Genomic DNA, 18,153 nt, shown 5'->3' on the forward strand with positions numbered 1-18,153 from the left:
ATATATATATTGAAATAGTTTAAATTGATTAGTGTTGAAACTACTTACTGTAACTGTGTCCCACATGTGCTTTTTTGTGACATCACTTATATCCATCCATGTTTGTACCCGTACAGGACAAATATGTCAATTACGTACAATCTTCCCTAAATGCATCGACCAATACTTCTGATTCTCTCCAACGCCACGATTGTTGTAGAAACTGTTGAACTACGCTTCGAACGATCAATCAACCACACAGAGAAACAAAGTACACAAAGATCACAGATTGGATCTTGAAACAACAATCAAAAGAATACACACAGAATTTACCCTGGTTCGGCTTAACTGCCTACATCCAGCAACTTCACTAATCAATGGAGATTACAACAAGATTGAAACAGTTTCTCCTTTTCCAGAAACTCTCGTGTTTTCCCAATCCCCAATTCAGATTATCACAGTGTACACTTATGACTTAGTCTAAGAATCTCTCGTATAAAACTACTTCCCAACCCAGACCTTTTATAGCCTTTACAAGATTGTGAAAATACCCAAAATATCCTTACTCAAAATGTACTAACTCAGCAAGACCTACTGACCAGTGGTAACACAGCAAGACCATGTTGACCTGTATTATCACCTCAGTACCATGCTGACCACAGCCATGCTGACTTGATAACTCAGCATTTCGACTTCTTGATTTTACTCTTGCTGACGGGTTGACTTACAATTACGCTGACTTGTTGACTCAGCATCATCATCAGCAAGTGATAGAAAAACAAAGACTTACAATCTCCACCTTGTCTTTCTATTCACTCCATCAACTAGTGAAGAAAATACACTCAAGGACCACTGACCATCCTAACCAGTTTCAAGCAATGTTCAAATTTATTACTTGAAACAGATTTGGTCAGCATGTCGGCTGGGTTATCCTCAGTTCCCACTTTCACCACCTGAACAGTACGAGTGCTAATCACATCCCTGACGAAATGCATTCTCACATCTATATGTTTGGATTGCTCGTGAAAAACTTGATGTTTTGACAGATGTATAGCTCCTTGGCTATCACAGTAAATCTTCAAACCATCAATCTGTGTCACTCCAAGTTCCGTTAAGACTCCTCTCAGCCACATAGCTTCTTTTACTGCCTCTATAACAGCAATAAACTCAGCTTCGGTTGTTGACAAAGTCACAACTGACTGTAGACTTGCCCTCCAACTTATTGCAGTTCCAAACACAGTGAATACGTACCCGGTTTGGGATTTTCTAGTGTCAATGCTACCAGCATAATCAGAATCAACAAAACCTGCTACATCATCCACTAGGGCTTCAGTTCCACCATAACTCAAACCTTTACTCAGTGAGCCTTTGACATACCTCAGCACCCACTTCACCGCTGACCAATGAGCTCTTCCTGGATTTGCCATGAACCTGCTGATGAGACTCACAGCATGAGCCAAATCTGGACGTGTACAGACCATCGCATACAATAGACATCCTACAACACTCGAATATGGCACCCTCTCCATGTCTTCCTTTTCCTCATCAGTTTGAGGACTTTGCTTACTGCTCAGCTTGAAGTGACTTGCAAGTGGAGTGAGAACGGCCTTTGAATTCGTCATACCAAAACGTTCTAACACCTTGCTCAGATAAACTGACTGACTTAGGAATAGCCTCTTTCTTCCTCTGTCTCGAGAAATTTGCATCCCTAAAATTTTCCCTGCTGACCCGAGATCCTTCATCTCAAACCGTGTGTTTAGTTGTGCCTTTAACTGATTTATGGCTGCTTTGTTTTGACAAGCTATAAGCATGTCATCAACATATAACAAGAGATAAATCTTAGAGCCATCACTAAGGTCTCTACTATAGACACACCAGTCATAACTAGACCTATGAAAGTCCTGACTTATCATAAACTCATCGAACTTCATGTACCACTGTCTAGGGGACTGTTTCAGACCATATAGAGACTTCTTAAGCAAACATACCCGCTGGTCTTTATCTCCTATTTCAAAACCCTCTGGTTGTTGCATATATATGACCTCATCCAGGTTTCCATGAAGAAAAGCTGTTTTGACATCTAATTGTTCTAATTCTAGATCAAAACGAGCTACAAGAGAGAGAATAATCCGGATAGACCTATGTTTAACAACCGGTGAATAGATTTCATTAAAGTCTATACCTTCCTGCTGAGTAAACCCTTTGGCCACCAACCTAGCTTTAAACCTAGGTTCCTCTACACCAGGTATCCCTTCCTTTCTTTTAAACACCCACCTTGAACCGACCAACTTCTTATCAAAAGGTTTATCTACCAAAATCCAAGTTTCATTTTTATCAAGGGATTTTATCTCATCCTTCATAGCGTTAAGCCACTGTTCCTTGTCAACCGAATTCACAGCTTCCCTATAGGTTACAGGTTCAGACTCTTGTACTTCCTTAGCAACACTAAATGCATAAGCTACAAGGTCCTCAAAACCATATCTAACCGGGGCCCTAGGGACTCTTCTTTCACGGTCTCTAACAAGTCTATAGCTTTGACTGGACTCAGTATCATTACCATCACTGACTTCTTGCTCGGTTTTACGGGTGTTTTCACTATTTTCTTCAAGCTCCACCTCATTCTTAACACTCTCAAGGTTTTGAATGGACTTAGGACTACTCGGTTCTAACTAAGTTTTTTCTTGGTTTTTCCGATAAGGAAAATCCATCTCATTGAACACAACATTTCTGCTGACTATGGATTTCTTATAACCAGATTCTAGGCACCACAACTTATGGCCCTTGACTCCTATAGGGTAGCCTATAAAAACACATCTTAGAGCCCGAGGTTCTAATTTTCCCTGTCTAACGTGTGCAAAAGCTGAACAACCAAACACTCTAAGTTTTTCATAATCCTCTGGGTAATCAGACCACATTTGCATAGGTGTTTTAAAACCTATAGCAGATGATGGGCACCTATTGATTAGGTAACACGCAGTTTGCACTGCTTCAGCCCAGAAAGACTTAGGGAGACTGGATTGGATTAACATGCACCTAACTCTTTCTAGGATAGTCCTATTATACCTCTCTGCTAGGCCATTCTGCTGTGGAGTTCTAGGAACGGTATGATGTTTAGTTATACCTGACTTCTTGCACAAAGTGATGAAATCTTTGTCAAGAAACTCCAAACCATTGTCGGTTCTCAACCTTTTGATTTTCTTTCCTGTTTGGTTTTCCACTAACACTTTCCAATCCTTGAACGTTTGCAAAGCCTCATTCTTATGAGCTAGAATATAAACCCATACTCTTCTAGAGTAATCATCAATAAGAGTCATAAAATAGGTCCTCCCACCTGGGTTCTATGTATTGCTGACTTAGGAAACTTGACTTTACTAGACTTCCCTAAGACACAGTTCTCACAGAAATCTATCTTTCCTATGTGATCTTTACCAAGACAACCCTGCTTCCTAAGTTCATGTAAACCAACTTCACTCACGTGACCTAGTCTAAGGTGCCAAATATTGGTTCTATCAGTTTTAGACTCGGTGAGATTTGCGGTAGAGACTAACACAGTACTACCTAGGAGAGTGTATAGGCCATTACTCATGGTACCTTTCATAACAACTAAAGGTCCTCTAGATATCCTTATGATACCCCCTTCGGCTCTATAATTGTATCCTTGTTTATCAAGCGTACCCAAAGAAATTAAATTTCTTTTCAGTTCTGGCACATACCTCACACCGGTCATAATCCTTTCTTGACCATCGAACATCTTCAGCCTAATGGAGCCTTGACCCAGTACCTTGCACAACTTGTTGTTGCCTAGAAGAACCCTCCCACCTTCCTCTTGAAAGTCTTCGAACCATGTCCTATTGGGAGTCATAGGGAACGTACATCCGCTGTCCAAGATCCAGTCAGTGTTTGGATCTTTATCAGTGACAGCAAGGACCTCAGCGCTCTCATAACCTTCTTCTACCACAGCGGCTTCGCCTTGATCTTTAGGCTGACCTAGACTCTTATTCCTCTCAGGACAGTTTTTCCTGAAATGTCCTTCCTTATGGCAGTGAAAACACTTGTAGACCTTGCCTTCTTTATTGCTTGAGGATGTAGTTTTGGACTTTTTCCCGTTCTTGTTCTTTGGCTTGTGAGAGTCCTTTTTCTCAGACCTTCCACGAAAAAACAATCCTTCTGCAGCTTCAGTGTTGGTGTTGGCCTCAATCTGTTTTGACTTTAGCGCCATCAGAACTTCTTCCAGACTTAGTGTTTCTCTAGCGTACTTCATGGTTTCAACAAAATGACTGAAAGACTGGGGTAAAGAATTCAAGATCATTATGGCCCGATCTTCATCTTCAATCTTTACCTCTATGTTCTCTAGGTCAATTATGATCTTTGAGAAATCATCAAGATAGTCTTCAACTGGCTTGTCCTCGTTCATCTTGAAGCCGAAAAGCTTTCCCTTAAGATAAACCCGATTGGTAAGTGTCTTCGTCATGTACAACTGTTCAAGCTTGAGCCAAACCCCAGCAGCTGAGGTTTCCTTCGAAACTTCTCTTAGCACTTTATCGCCAAGATACAGGACGATCGTACTGTAAGCCAATTCAAGAAGATCTTCTTTCTCCTCCTTCGTCATTGTCGCCAGAAATTCCTTCTCGCCCTTCAGAGCCTTCGCAACCTTCATTTGAACCAAGATTGCCTTCATCCTCTGTCTCCATAGAGCAAAATCTCCCTTACCATTGAAACGCTCGATCTCGATCTTTGTAAAACCCATTGCTCTGTTCTTGATTAGTTCTGATACCAATTGTTGAACTACGCTTCGAACGATCAATCAACCACACAGAGAAACAAAGTACACAAAGATCACAGATTGGATCTTGAAACAACAATCAAAAGAATACACACAGAATTTACCCTGGTTCGGCTTAACTGCCTACATCCAGCAACTTCACTAATCAATGGAGATTACAACAAGATTGAAACAGTTTCTCCTTTTCCAGAAACTCTCGTGTTTTCCCAATCCCCAATTCAGATTATCACAGTGTACACTTATGACTTAGTCTAAGAATCTCTCGTATAAAACTACTTCCCAACCCAGACCTTTTATAGCCTTTACAAGATTGTGAAAATACCCAAAATATCCTTACTCAAAATGTACTAACTCAGCAAGACCTACTGACCAGTGGTAACACAGCAAGACCATGTTGACCTGTATTATCACCTCAGTACCATGCTGACCACAGCCATGCTGACTTGATAACTCAGCATTCCGACTTCTTGATTTTACTCTTGCTGACGGGTTGACTTACAATTACGCTGACTTGTTGACTCAGCATCATCATCAGCAAGTGATAGAAAACAACGACTTACAGAAACATATGTCAAGTTTCTCTCCTTGTTTGAGAGAACAAATTTTTTTGTTCTTATTACAACCTCTAACTTTTCTCACAATTTTTGGAATATCACCTAGAAAATGAATAAAAAAGAATTAAAAAGAAGAAACAAACTCATACTAAGAATTCAGAATGTTCATGTTTTATTTTCTTAGGAAATTAAGCAAAATAAAACAAGCACAAGAAAGTATACATTTATTGAAATGAAAATATACATCAATTAAAGATGCTTACTCTTAACAAATGTTTGAGATATTGCATACTTTGGATCACCAGATTTTCCATCCTCTGTCATGGGAGTTAGTTTGGCAACAACAAATTGACCAACAGCTTGTAATGGTAATTCAAGCTCCTAAATAAACAATATCATCATCATAAATTAATAATGCAAATATGTCCAACATAATAATTATTGAATAACAAAGAATATTTACCTTCTCTTTGCTAGGTGAGCTGATAGGTGTAAGACCATTCTCAATATCCAATTTTTTATTCATAGTTATGAAAAAATCGGCAATACTCGCAGTCTCCACCCCGTTACTAATAGCACCATATACCATCACTTTCTGATTTACCTTAAGCTCACCCATTATCTTTACATTTGTCACTATTGGTATGGGTGCAATATCAGAAGCTAATAACATGAAAATTTAGATAAGAGTTAGAGTGAAATAGGATATATAACTAAATGTTAAAATAGATTATCTTTAGCAATAATATGAAAGTACCTAGATTAGGATTGTCACTTGGGAGTTTGTATATTAAACCTCGTGAGTTTATGTCTCTTTTGGCATAAAGATGTATGACTGTAGAACCCGAATAATTTTTGAACATATTTAAGACATCTAAATCATTTTGTACTGGTCTTCCATCATCATCAGCAAATCTCAAGCCAACAGAATAAATATCGACAAATTTTTTGCATATGCTCAAAATGTCCAGGAAACAACATTCTTCGTTGAAACCTTTATCGTGGTATTGTAAATCACCAAAATGCACAATCAAACCAACATCTACAAAGCATTAATTTAATAAAGATAATTATAGTCGAATATAATAACACAAATACAACATTTTACCATCAAATTGCAGATGCAGAGGCAGTATATATTTACAAAAAAAAATCAATTTTGTATAAATAGAAACTATTTTAAAGAAATTATATAAATGGAAAACTACCTTAAAGAAATTGAAAAATACCTTTAAGGTTCTCTTTTCTTGGAGTAACACCCTTCGGAGTGTCTTTAGTACTTTTATCATGAGGTACGCTTGAATGTTGGAAAGCACTCAATACTCGATTTTTGTTCCCCAGTTTGCCTGGCTGGATGAACTTTTTGCGAGTAGGAAGTTGGCTTGATTGCATTTTCACCTCAAATTGAAAAAAAGGTATATGCAATATTTGTCAATAGAAAACTATAGAACACAAACAAAATGAGCATAAGGAATTAATATTGAACATATTTGAAAGGAAGTGCATGTCTGAGCATTTTACTTATTTAAAGAAGTCAAATAATATAACGACTTCAAACATATGTGATACATCAGAAAATAATAATGAACATATTGAAAAAAAAATCTCAGCTTCAAGATATTATTTACCGCTTTCTTTTCTTTTTAGATTTTGACACATCATAAGTAATTGGTAATGAATCACTTCGTGCCCAATTTTTCCCGTCTGTTGTATTCAATGTAGTGCCACATTGAAACTTGAATGATTCACCCTCTTGATAAGCCTCACCAAGATCATCAAAATTCTCATTGTCATCATCTATTTGAGAAGACATATTGTATGAATCTCGTGGTTGTGTCTTAATAACAACATGCCAATTCTTATTAGCATTATCTATAGCATAAAAGACTTGAGAAGCTTGACTTGCTAGAATAAATGGTTCATTTGTTCTCAAACAACGTTGAGGATTGATACAAATGAATCCAAATTCATCTATTTTTGATCCCCACACATTGTCATGAACGTCAAACCATTTACATTTGAATAGGACAACTCTTTTCTCACCAAGATACTGCAATTCAAGAATCTCAGTTAAAATCCCATAATAATCAATAGGTCCTCCCTCATTTCCAACATCACTGCTCACACACACACCATAATTTTGTGTTCTACGTCGTTTATCACAATCTTCAATGCGAAACCTATACCCATTCACAATATAACCATCAAAGTTTGTAGCATATTAGGATGGACCACGAGATAATGACAACAAATCTCAAATATTGGATTCCTTGCTAGATGCATACATTTTTGCAACCTACAATAAAATTACGTATGAGACATTTAAACGTGGTATATATTTTCTTGATGAAGAGTTTAAAGATATACTCATTGTATCTTTAAACCAATCATTAAAAGATTGTTGTGGATGAATACTTTCTCGAATCTGGGAATACTCTCTGCAACGAATTTTTAGAAATTATTATTCATAATTATTTAAGAATTTAAAATACAATTATAGATCTTCAAGATATTGACTTACTCGAGAAAAGGTATGACTTCATCACAATTATTTATGACATATGCATGTGCTTCCACCCATTCATCGCCCATGTTGCGAAAATAAGGAAAATCCACCATCAAAATAATCTGAACAACCATCGCCATTTCTATCTGGTTTATTAAATTTTGTCTCAATACCATTCAAGTACCTTGAGCATAAAGTCATGCACTCTTTTGCAATATACCCATATGCAATTGACCCTTCTGGACGAGCCATATTACGAATAAGAAGTTTTAAATCATGTAATGTCCGCTCAATAGGGTACATCCAACGAAATTGTACAGGGCCACATATCAAAGCTTCATTAGCCAAATGAATCGGCAAATGAACCATTATATCGAAAAAGGAAGGAACAAAACATTGTTCCAATTTACATAGAGTTATAGGAATCTGATTGCGAATTTCTTCCAACTCTTCTGCCTTTAATGCCTTAGCACTCAAACTAATAAAGAATAAAGATAGCTCGATAAAGGGGTTCGCAAACATTTTTTGGAAGGAGGCCACGTATTGCAAGAGGAATTAGATGTTGCAACAAAACATGACAATCATGACTCTTCAAACCAGAAATTTTGTGCTCTTTCATGTTCACACTTTGAGAAATGTTAGATGAGAAACCATCAGGGACCTTTAGTTGCTTAAAAAATGAACAAAATGAGTGCTTCTCATCATGAGATAACATGTAAGATGCTATAGGAATCTCAAACTTATCCTCCTTGAGAATCAAATCCAAGTCTGGACGAATGTTCATTGCCTCCAAATCTTTGCGAGATTGCATAGTGTCTTTAGTCTTCCCTTTCACATTCATGCTTGTCCCAACAATATTATCACATATGTTCTTCTCAATGTGCATCACATCCAAATTGTGTCGTAACAAAAGACTACTCCAATATGGAAGTTCAAAGAATATGCTTTTCTTGTTCAAATTGTCACCTCTATCTGCATGCTAAGGTCTTTACTCAAGATGATTCCCTCAAGGCTAGTAACTTGAGCAATGATATCAATTCCAGAGGGTGATTTCGGTGGCGGCCTCAATTCTTGAGTACCATCAAACTTTTTTTTTATCTTTTCTCCATCTGTGCTTGCTATCAAGAAATCGGCGATGTCCCATATAACATTGCTTCTTACAATTAGCTAACCTCAAGTAACAAGTGTCTTTGTTACAACAAGGACAAGCCATATTACCTTTTGTACTCCAACCAGACAAATTTGCATATGCAGGAAAGTCATTGATAGTCCATAACAAGGATGCATGTAACATAAAGTTTTGTCTTGTCGACACATCGAATGTTGCAACTCCTACTTCCCACAAATCTTTTAATTCTTCGACTAAAGGTTGGAGATAGACATCAATTGCATCTCTTGGACCATCAGGACCCGGTATAAGGGTAGAGAGGATAAAGTTAGGTTCTTTCATGCACATCCATGGTGGCAAATTGTATGGAATTAATATGACTGGCCAAATACTATATGAAGTTTTAGAATGATTAAATGGCTGAAAACCATCACTAGCAAGGCCAAGTCTTACATTACGAGGATCAGAGGAAAAGTTTTTATGAACATCATCAAAGGTCTTCCAAGCGGGGGAATCAGCAGGGTGTCTCATAACTCCATCATCTACTCTACCTTCCTTATGCCATCGCATCAAAGAAGATGTCTTCTTTGACATAAACAATCTTTGAAGTCTTGGCTTTAAAGGAAAATAACGCATTGTCTTGACTGGTATTTTCTTCCCATTTTTTCGAAGTTTAGTTTCCCCATTACGAATATCATCTTTCCATCTTGAGAGACCACATATTTTGCACCTGTCCAAATTTTCATCTTCTTTCCAATACAACATACAATCTTTGACACATGCATCAATCTTGTCATAAGAGAGACCAATATCTTTTATAATTCTTTTTGCCTCATAATATGATTCTGGCAAAGTAGAACCATTTGGGAGTATTTCTTTTAACACTTGCAATAACATGTCAAATGATTTATTACTCCACCGACCAACACTTTTGATGTATAGTAATTTGACAAGAGCATCCAACTTAGAGGTCTTGCAACCAGGGTAAACTACTTTATCTAAATCTTGTAATAACTTATAAAATTTCTTCGCTTCATCATTGGGTTCCTCTTCATTCAATTCAATATCAGGATATATATCATTTATAATATCTTCAGCCCAATCATCATCATCATCATTATCACTATTGTCACACCCGATCCAAAACGGCATCGGGTATGAACAGAAAACAGGACAACCAACTTCTAATATCCTGAAAGCCGAACCAATTTTTTTTAGATAAAAATTTATTCGGACTACCTAAAATTTTATTTATTATTTGGCTTGGACTTGATAATTCTATCAAGCTTCCTACGTATCCCGAGCATCTTTTAATTTTTAAATCGGGAATCAAAGCCACGTAGTTCTACCTATTTTAGGTAGCTCTCTTAACTCCGGTAGTTCTCTTAACTTATGAACTCATTGTAACTTATTGACACGTTGATTGACACGTTAATAACTTAATTGTATATTTCATTTTATTACTATATATATATATATATATATCACTTTATCAAAACGAATCAAATCGAATAACGTTTTATCAAAACGAATCAAATCGAACAAACCGCTTTAACAAACCAACTCATAATCAAATAAATCGTAAAACATTATAATTCAGATCATCAAACATTATCAAAACGTAATACAAAATTTGCGTGTGTGTCCATCCTCGAATTCCACCCGTGTAGCTTATCATAACATCAATCATATCAATAATCGAGATATCTCATTCATATCTCGCCTTGCCTAACGTTAGGACTACCAGCCGTGCACTCTGGCCATACCGCCCTTAGGTATGGTCTTAAAACTTACAACTCCTACCCCGGGCAATCCTAGATGGACAAAACCATTTTATCTTTCAAAATATCATAACAACAACCGCAATAGTTTCTTCAATTCAAAAACAATTCTTAAGAAATCGTCAAACTCATTTTATCAATCCGATTTTCAAAGTACCACAATAATAATAATTATTCTTCCAATAATCAAAATCCAGAGTATTCAATCGAAATCCAAAGTATATAATATTTTAAACAATTGAATCGAAGTATTCAAAGTAACTCAAATATATTATATAAATAATTTTAAACTAAACACTTTTATCAAACCGTTTATGTTTGTTACCGAAATTGTTACGCGTATCTCTAACTGAGTATCGTTATTTTAGACCGAATATACCATTAGACACATTATATTGTCATAAATCTATTTGAACTAATTTTATATTCAAATTTTTATACAAATTTTATATTCGACTCGATACCGACTTTATTTGGAAAATATCCGTATTAATCCTTCTATTTTCAACTTATTTTAACTCTAACTGTTAAAGTCGCTTAAAATATTTTACTGATCCAAATATTCTTATTGGATTATTTTCGGTCACTGAGATAGTTAATTCAGACTGATTATACTTTTAAACTCATACCGATTATACTTTTAAACTAGTGACGATGCTAAAATACCGACTTGAATAAATCTAATGGACAACTGTCTAAATTTTACATTTTTATGAGTAATTGATAGACGCTAACTCATTAATCGTAAATCTATTAAATTTGACGGAACTATTGAAACTAAACTTACTCAAAATCATACTTATAACATTGATAAAATAATTTAGATAACAAATACAGCTACCGAAATATCGTCGTCGGTCACTGAAAATTAATCAGTGTAATCCATTGATAGCTGATCCGAAATATCGTCGTCGGTAGCTAATCCAAAATATCGTCGTCAACAACGACCAAAAACGCTTTTCTCCAATTCCTAACAAAAACTCTTTTGTTTTCCTCATTCATCCCCCTTTTTAAGATACCCTCCAATATATATAATTGTGTGTATATTTTTATTTTAATTTCAATTTATGAAACACTTGTCATCACTAAATTCTATATTTTGACACATCATCTATTATTAAAGCATTCTTTTAATATCTAGTTGACACATAGATATAGAAAACCATGTTTTCATATTTAATTGACACATACATATATAAAAGCCATGTTTTTATATTATAATTTAATTAATTGGATGTAGTAAAAAGCTTTGTGCACATTACATCATAACCATATTAATCCATTTACTTTAATATGAATTATTCTTTACTTTTTTTTTTATATAGGATAAGTTGAAATTACTTTCAACTATACTTACACGTGTATGTATATTAGTAATTAAAAAATATCAATTTTGGTCCTTGAATTTATAACTTTTTATTACACTTACCCAAAACTTTTTAATTTAAACTTAAAGACATTAAATTAAACCCAATAGTATATTTAAATTTATAAATAATTAACGCTATGTATTTCGAAAAATAAAAATTTTAGACACGGATGTTACAATTATCATCTTCATCATATTCTTCTTCATCAGAATCAAGATCATGTCGTCTTTCACCATGATGATACCAAAAGGTATAGTTTTCCATTATTCCATTTGTTATTAAATGTGTGTGAACCAAGTTTCGAGTTCCAAAATTGGTGTTGTTACACCTAACACATGGACATCGAATTTCGTATGCTTCTCCTGTTTTTTTGAAAGCGTAGTTCAAGAATTCTATAACACCAATATTATACTCTTCACTCAACCGATCTATCTTAGTAAGTCTTATCCATTCTTTATTAGGTGTCATTCTCCTAAAATCATCAAATAAAGAAACACATGAAGAATAGAACATGCAACAACAAAACAATTAATACACTGAAATATAAATGTAATAATAATTATAATAATACACTTAACTCAAACCATTAACCAAATTCATCTAAAAAAGAGTATTATTTTAGTTTCTTAAATTAATTCTTCATGATGAGGGTTTTTGTTGTGACAGTACCAATCCACACACTAAAAAATATAATTTGACAGTTTCATATACTAGACCAAGTTTATTAAAAGCTGAGCCATTGTCTATTTGAGTGACTAAAAAACTCTATGTTTCTACCATATTTCATTGACTAGTTCTATATATATATAGAGAGAGAGAGAGAGAGAAAGTTACATGAGTAGAACTGGTCTGCTGTGTTAAGTGTTTTCCTTTGGTGAGCCATATATATATATATATACAATGATGATAGCCTCCAAATTAGATGGCATCATTTTTCACAGCCCAACATTGAGGTCTTATTGTGTCTAAAGCCTCAAATGTATCAGATGGAGAAAGGGTGAATGTGGAGATGAAGAACAATGAAGAAGAAAGTGTTAATGGAAGGAGAGATTTGGTGTTTGTAGCAGCAGCTGCTACTACTATTACTGGATTTTCATTTGGCAAAGTTGCGGTGGCTGAAATTGAGCCGCTAAGAGGGACACCAGAAGCTAAGAGGAAGTAAGTGTTAATGGATGGAGAGGTTTGGTGTTTGTAGCAACTGCTGTTGCTGTTACTACATTTTCATTTGGGGAAGTTGTGATGGCTGAAAATTAGCCGATGAGAGGGACACCAAAAGCTAAGAAGAAGTATGGTCCTATTACACCTTACAATGCCTACTGCCTACTACTAGTATTTGTCGCAAGTGATACATTTTCACTTCTTTGTATTATTTAGATTGATGTAAAAGTTGTGAACTTTCTTGTATCATTTTCATTGCCGAATTCTTAATTTTCTCTATCTTCATTTCATTCTCTGGTTATTCTTTAACTACTTCACAAATTTAAGTAGATGTTCCTCTCCAATTTAATAATTTGGGGTGTTGGTTTCGTGTACATATTATTGTTGCTACAACTCTTAACTTTAAAACCTCAAATACAGATGCTTTGCTCTATAATTCAATCAAAGGTACAAAATTTAAGATGAAAAGTTCAAATTTTGACAAGTCTCATTTCTGGGGAGGGATCAAAGACTCAATCTAGTTCAGAGATTCATAATAGGTGTTTTGTCACTCCAAACTTTACTTTGGAGGTCAGATCATACAGATTAGATTTATGCTTATTTCGGTTCTTATTCTAGACTTATTCTAGAACTCGATCATGCAGATCCTAATTAACAAGTTGGATTACAATTAGGGAAATTTATCCCCTATCTTATATTAATCAAATCGGATTTTGTAATTAATTACACATTTAATTAGCTAATGCAATACACAAGTTATTTTTCTAGATTCTTTTTTCCTCCTTGAGGTATGTATTTTTATGATTAGTATGGCCAGGTTTAAGGATATTAGTTTGTAGGTTTTTAAGGATGTTTTGAGCTGTTGACTTTGTAGATCTACTACTACTTTAAGGTAAGAATAAGAAGTTGTATGTTTGGATTAATGTGGATTGGATTTTTTATGATATCAGCTAACATAGCACATAACAGGTGATTAGATTTGGGTTCTGCATAACTTTCAAACAATGTTTTCAGAACCTGACTGGATATTAAACTAGATTTATAATTGGGTTATGGATCATTTGGTTCAACCAATTGACTCGGATTGGTCGGACTGGATGACGTAATAATAATTAAATAAATAATATAACATATATTTATATATAATAACTTATTATAATCCAAAAACTTAGCAAAGACAAAACTCATTCTCTGATGTTGCATCAAGATAGTTCAGCTCATAAGGTCTTAACCTTAAATGATTTTCTTCTTTAACTCTTCCTAAGTTCACCTCATCCAAGCTTTTATTTTTTCAATAAAGTCAGCAAATAACTTAGCACATGCAGCAACTAGTTAATTTAGTTAATTAATCAATTAGTTCATAGCAAAATTAGACAATAGCTTGCGGAGAAGAATCAAGAGAGAGAACACGCAAAAGGGAAGCAGCCGAGACTGAGAGAGCAAAGCAGAAGACTAAGAACAGAAGAAAATCGAAGAAGAAGCCGGTTGTTGAGAGTTTTCTAATGACTTTTCAATTTTTTTTTTAATAATTAAAAAAACAGGGTGAATCCGGTTCCCATGTTGACACCAGTTTCAGATGGGTTGTTGCAAATTGAAAAACCCATACTAACCCAAACAGGAAAGCAATCCAATTCCGGTCCAATTCTGACAACATTACTTTCAATCTTTGTTTTCACTATAAATTATTTGAATAAATTATTCCGAACACATTAATTCTTAGTAATTTTGATTAGGAAAAGTCCTATAGCATTACTACATTCTAAAGAAGTGAAAATCCTATCAATAGAAATGACATTTTACATAGGCTATAACTTATATAGAAGCCATAAAATATAATAGGGGTAAGGTATTAAAACAGATTTATGGTTTTTGGAGAAGTATTAATTTAGGCTCCACGTACAAAATAGCACCAATATAGACTTAACATTTTAAAAAAATATCAATTTAGGCCTCGATAACGGAATGAGACATGTCATTGATATTACTCCGTTAAGTTCTATCAATTATCAATTGTACGTGGAGGGAGAAGTCAGAACTTAATGGAGTAATAGGAATGACGTGTCCAATCCATTATCCGAGGTCTAAATTGTTACTCTTTTAAACTTCAAGCCTATATTGATGCTATTTTGTACGTGGCGCCTAAAATTGATAACCATAAATCTGTTTTGGTACCTTATCCTGGCCAAATAATATATATTCTAATTTGGGTCCATGAACTAATAGGATTAATAAGAAGAGACTTTCTTTCTTTCTAATTCTAAGATCCTAAATAGTGTAATCAGTACCATAAGAGTAAATGCAGTGTCATTTTCATCTATGCTTAAAAGTGAGACCCCAACAAATGAATGATAATTACATTATATACAATTCTTAGTTTCAGAGGAGTAGATGAGGGCGTGCAAGGAGTGCTAACGCACAGGGCCTCAAAATTATAAGGGCCCCAAAATTTAAGATGTGCTTAGTCGAATATAGATATTAGCTTAAAATAATAAAATAATAATATAATGTAATAAGATTTATTTACACTTTTTCATTACATTGAGTACATATGTGATTTAGATATTCAACCATTCAAAAATTTAGCACAGGGGCCCCAAAAAGTTTAAAACGGCCCTGCTTAGTTTCTTATATTTTGTGAAATATTGACATAAGATAGTTGGCACATGTCAAGTTAATATGAAAACTACTTTTTTGGTTGATTTAATTACAAACAGCACTCTTAAATATTGTTGGTAAAACCATTTACTATCATTCTCTGTACCTTTTTCTGTTTTGATTATTATTTAATGTATCTTCAAATTTTTTGTTAAACTACTTATCCATTTGATGTTGTTTCTATATCTGTTACAGGATAGGCATTTTATATCACCATTTACTATCATTCTACCTTAAGGTTTTAATGTGGTGCAAAGGTTACCACTTGAGCTGAAGGTTTAGAGTTTTTCTAGAAAAAAGGTAGGGGAAGGACTCCAAATAATAGATGGCCTTTAGCTGGCCAGGGTGAAGTAGAAAGTTGCACACAATTAGTTATACATTTTAGGCATGTTTTACAATGTCTGAACTGATAAACTGAATAAATAAATTGAATCAGTGACATGAAAATACATTGATGAAAAGTGTTGCTCTACACTTTCGTATAATACCTATATATTGCCTTGTAATATTAACAGAAAATGAAGGATTTTATTGAAAATTGAAGAAATAACAGTTACAGTAATCAAAATGATACTTCTGCAAAACAGAATTACCTAATGAATCAATAATCCATGACAAGTGATAAAAGGACATTTGGACCTATGAGTTGGCTTTTTAATTGCAAAATTTAACATATTCATAGACAGTAAATTCAGGAAAACAATGCACTAGGAACATATTCGGGTAAGTTGGTCGTGTTGTCCATTATGGTTGTATCCTTTTCCTTGCTTCTATCAATATGGACTTGACACTGTATCCTCATTTGAACCCCAAACACATAGAAAATGAATTTGTATAATTTTTTAATTCTTTATATTTATAAGTTTTTTTTTTTTTTTTGCACTCAATTAACTCTGTACCCTCATGTTCACCACATCCCTCATCTCTCTAATCTTAATTCGTACTAGCCCTAAAAAGCTTAACCTTATCAATCTACTTTATGGGTTTCTAATTTCAGAGTTTAAGCAAATAAAAACTGACAGCAATTTCTCTAAAATAAATAAAACCAGTCTTACCAATTTGGGAACAAAATTTCTAAACAACAAAAAAAGCACAATCAAATTATACAACACTGAAAATTTAACAATTCCACTAAAAAATCAACTTATGTTAAGATGAATTCCACCATTTGACTTTTAATTTTCATAAATTGGAACATTGAACAAACATACCTGAGTTATGCTACAACTTCAACTTTATCTTTTCACTGTTTGTAGACGTTGAGTTACGGAACAGCTTCAACACTTCAACTTTTTGGTGCTCGTGAAAGTTTTCTGAACTTATCTATACCGAATATAGAGAAAAAAAATGGAATGAATGGAGGTGTGGAGATGGTGTGGGAGACAATGATGCATAACGTGGGGTTTGGGGATTATGCTTGTGAAAGTATCTAGACTGATACAGAATGTAAATGCGATTACGAAACGGTGGAGGCGTGGAGATGTTGAGCGTGGCGGCCAGGTTAACATCGTGAGGTTTTGGGGGAAATCGTCTTCTCAAAATATCATTATCCCCAATATTTAGGGATTTGCTCCAGAGTTTGTTTTGTTTTCAATGACCCCACTATATTAATTTGGGTGCTATATCTATTTAATTTACGTAAAAATAGGATTTCCTACTTAGAGTGGAATTTTTTTTTTACAAAAATTTAGTAAGATTTTAGCGCCAAATTTCTGAAGATTTATTGTGAAGGTAGTATTAATAAATAATGACCGTCTTTTTTCTAGTTAATAAATGATAATATCAATGACGACAGTAATATGTGTTAATAACAACAACTTCAATTTACAGTCGTTAATAATGTAATTTTAAACGAGAGTAATTTTTTACCCACGTAGAAAAGCATTTTTAACGAGAGTATCAGAGGTACCTTCGTTAAATTTGGTCGTTATAGAATGAATTTCTTGTAGTGTATTTCAGCTCCGTTGCTCTCATTATCATCTTCTCTTCTATACTCATCATCGTCACGAAGATCATCATCTCCCCACACCAAGGTTGCCTCTATTTGCTCTTCAAAAAATTCCCCCCAATCCTAACCTTTTTCTTCCTCAAGGATCACGTCTTTAATGACAACAATTCTTTTAGTCTTAGGATCAAATAAACGATATCCTTTCGACTCATCACTCACACCTAATAGAATACATGGAAAGCTTTTATTATCGAGTTTACTTCGCTTTACCTCCGGGATGAGAACATGTGCAACACATCCCCAAACTCTGA

The 18,153-nt window shown here is 34.5% G+C and overlaps 1 protein-coding gene across 6 annotated transcripts; it reads right to left on the reverse strand.

Moving 5' to 3' along the window:
* Nucleotides 1–60: 60 nt before the first annotated feature.
* LOC136235603 (uncharacterized) lies at nucleotides 61–17,470 on the reverse strand. 6 transcript variants are annotated; one of them, XM_066025396.1, is made up of 6 exons: nucleotides 17,106–17,470; nucleotides 6,546–6,714; nucleotides 6,074–6,358; nucleotides 5,780–5,979; nucleotides 5,580–5,697; nucleotides 4,398–5,418 (listed from the first exon to the last, which is right to left on the reverse strand). In XM_066025396.1, exons 2-6 carry the CDS (start codon nucleotides 6,706–6,708, stop codon nucleotides 5,294–5,296), a joined length of 891 nt encoding a protein of 296 aa, XP_065881468.1. In that variant the 5' UTR covers nucleotides 6,709–6,714; nucleotides 17,106–17,470; the 3' UTR covers nucleotides 4,398–5,293. The 6 variants fall into 6 exon arrangements, with proteins under 6 accessions (XP_065881473.1, XP_065881468.1, XP_065881467.1 ...); XM_066025395.1 differs by having other exon boundaries at nucleotides 6,546–7,754; XM_066025398.1 differs by lacking the exon at nucleotides 17,106–17,470 and adding an exon at nucleotides 6,945–7,831.
* Nucleotides 17,471–18,153: the final 683 nt, after the last annotated feature.

This window comes from Euphorbia lathyris, chromosome 7 (genome assembly GCF_963576675.1).
Source record: "Euphorbia lathyris chromosome 7, ddEupLath1.1, whole genome shotgun sequence".
Classification (NCBI taxonomy): Eukaryota; Viridiplantae; Streptophyta; class Magnoliopsida; order Malpighiales; family Euphorbiaceae; genus Euphorbia; species Euphorbia lathyris.

Coding starts and splice junctions, on each gene's coding strand:
- LOC136235603 (XM_066025396.1), bottom strand. CDS start 6,708: ATGCAATCAAGCCAACTTCCTACTCGCAAAAAGTTCATCCAGCCAGGC. Junction 6,359..6,545: donor AAGAAAAGAGAACCTTAAAG/GTATTTTTCAAT, acceptor AATGCTTTGTAG/ATGTTGGTTTGATTGTGCAT. Junction 5,419..5,579: donor ATCTCAAACATTTGTTAAGA/GTAAGCATCTTT, acceptor TTCATTTTCTAG/GTGATATTCCAAAAATTGTG.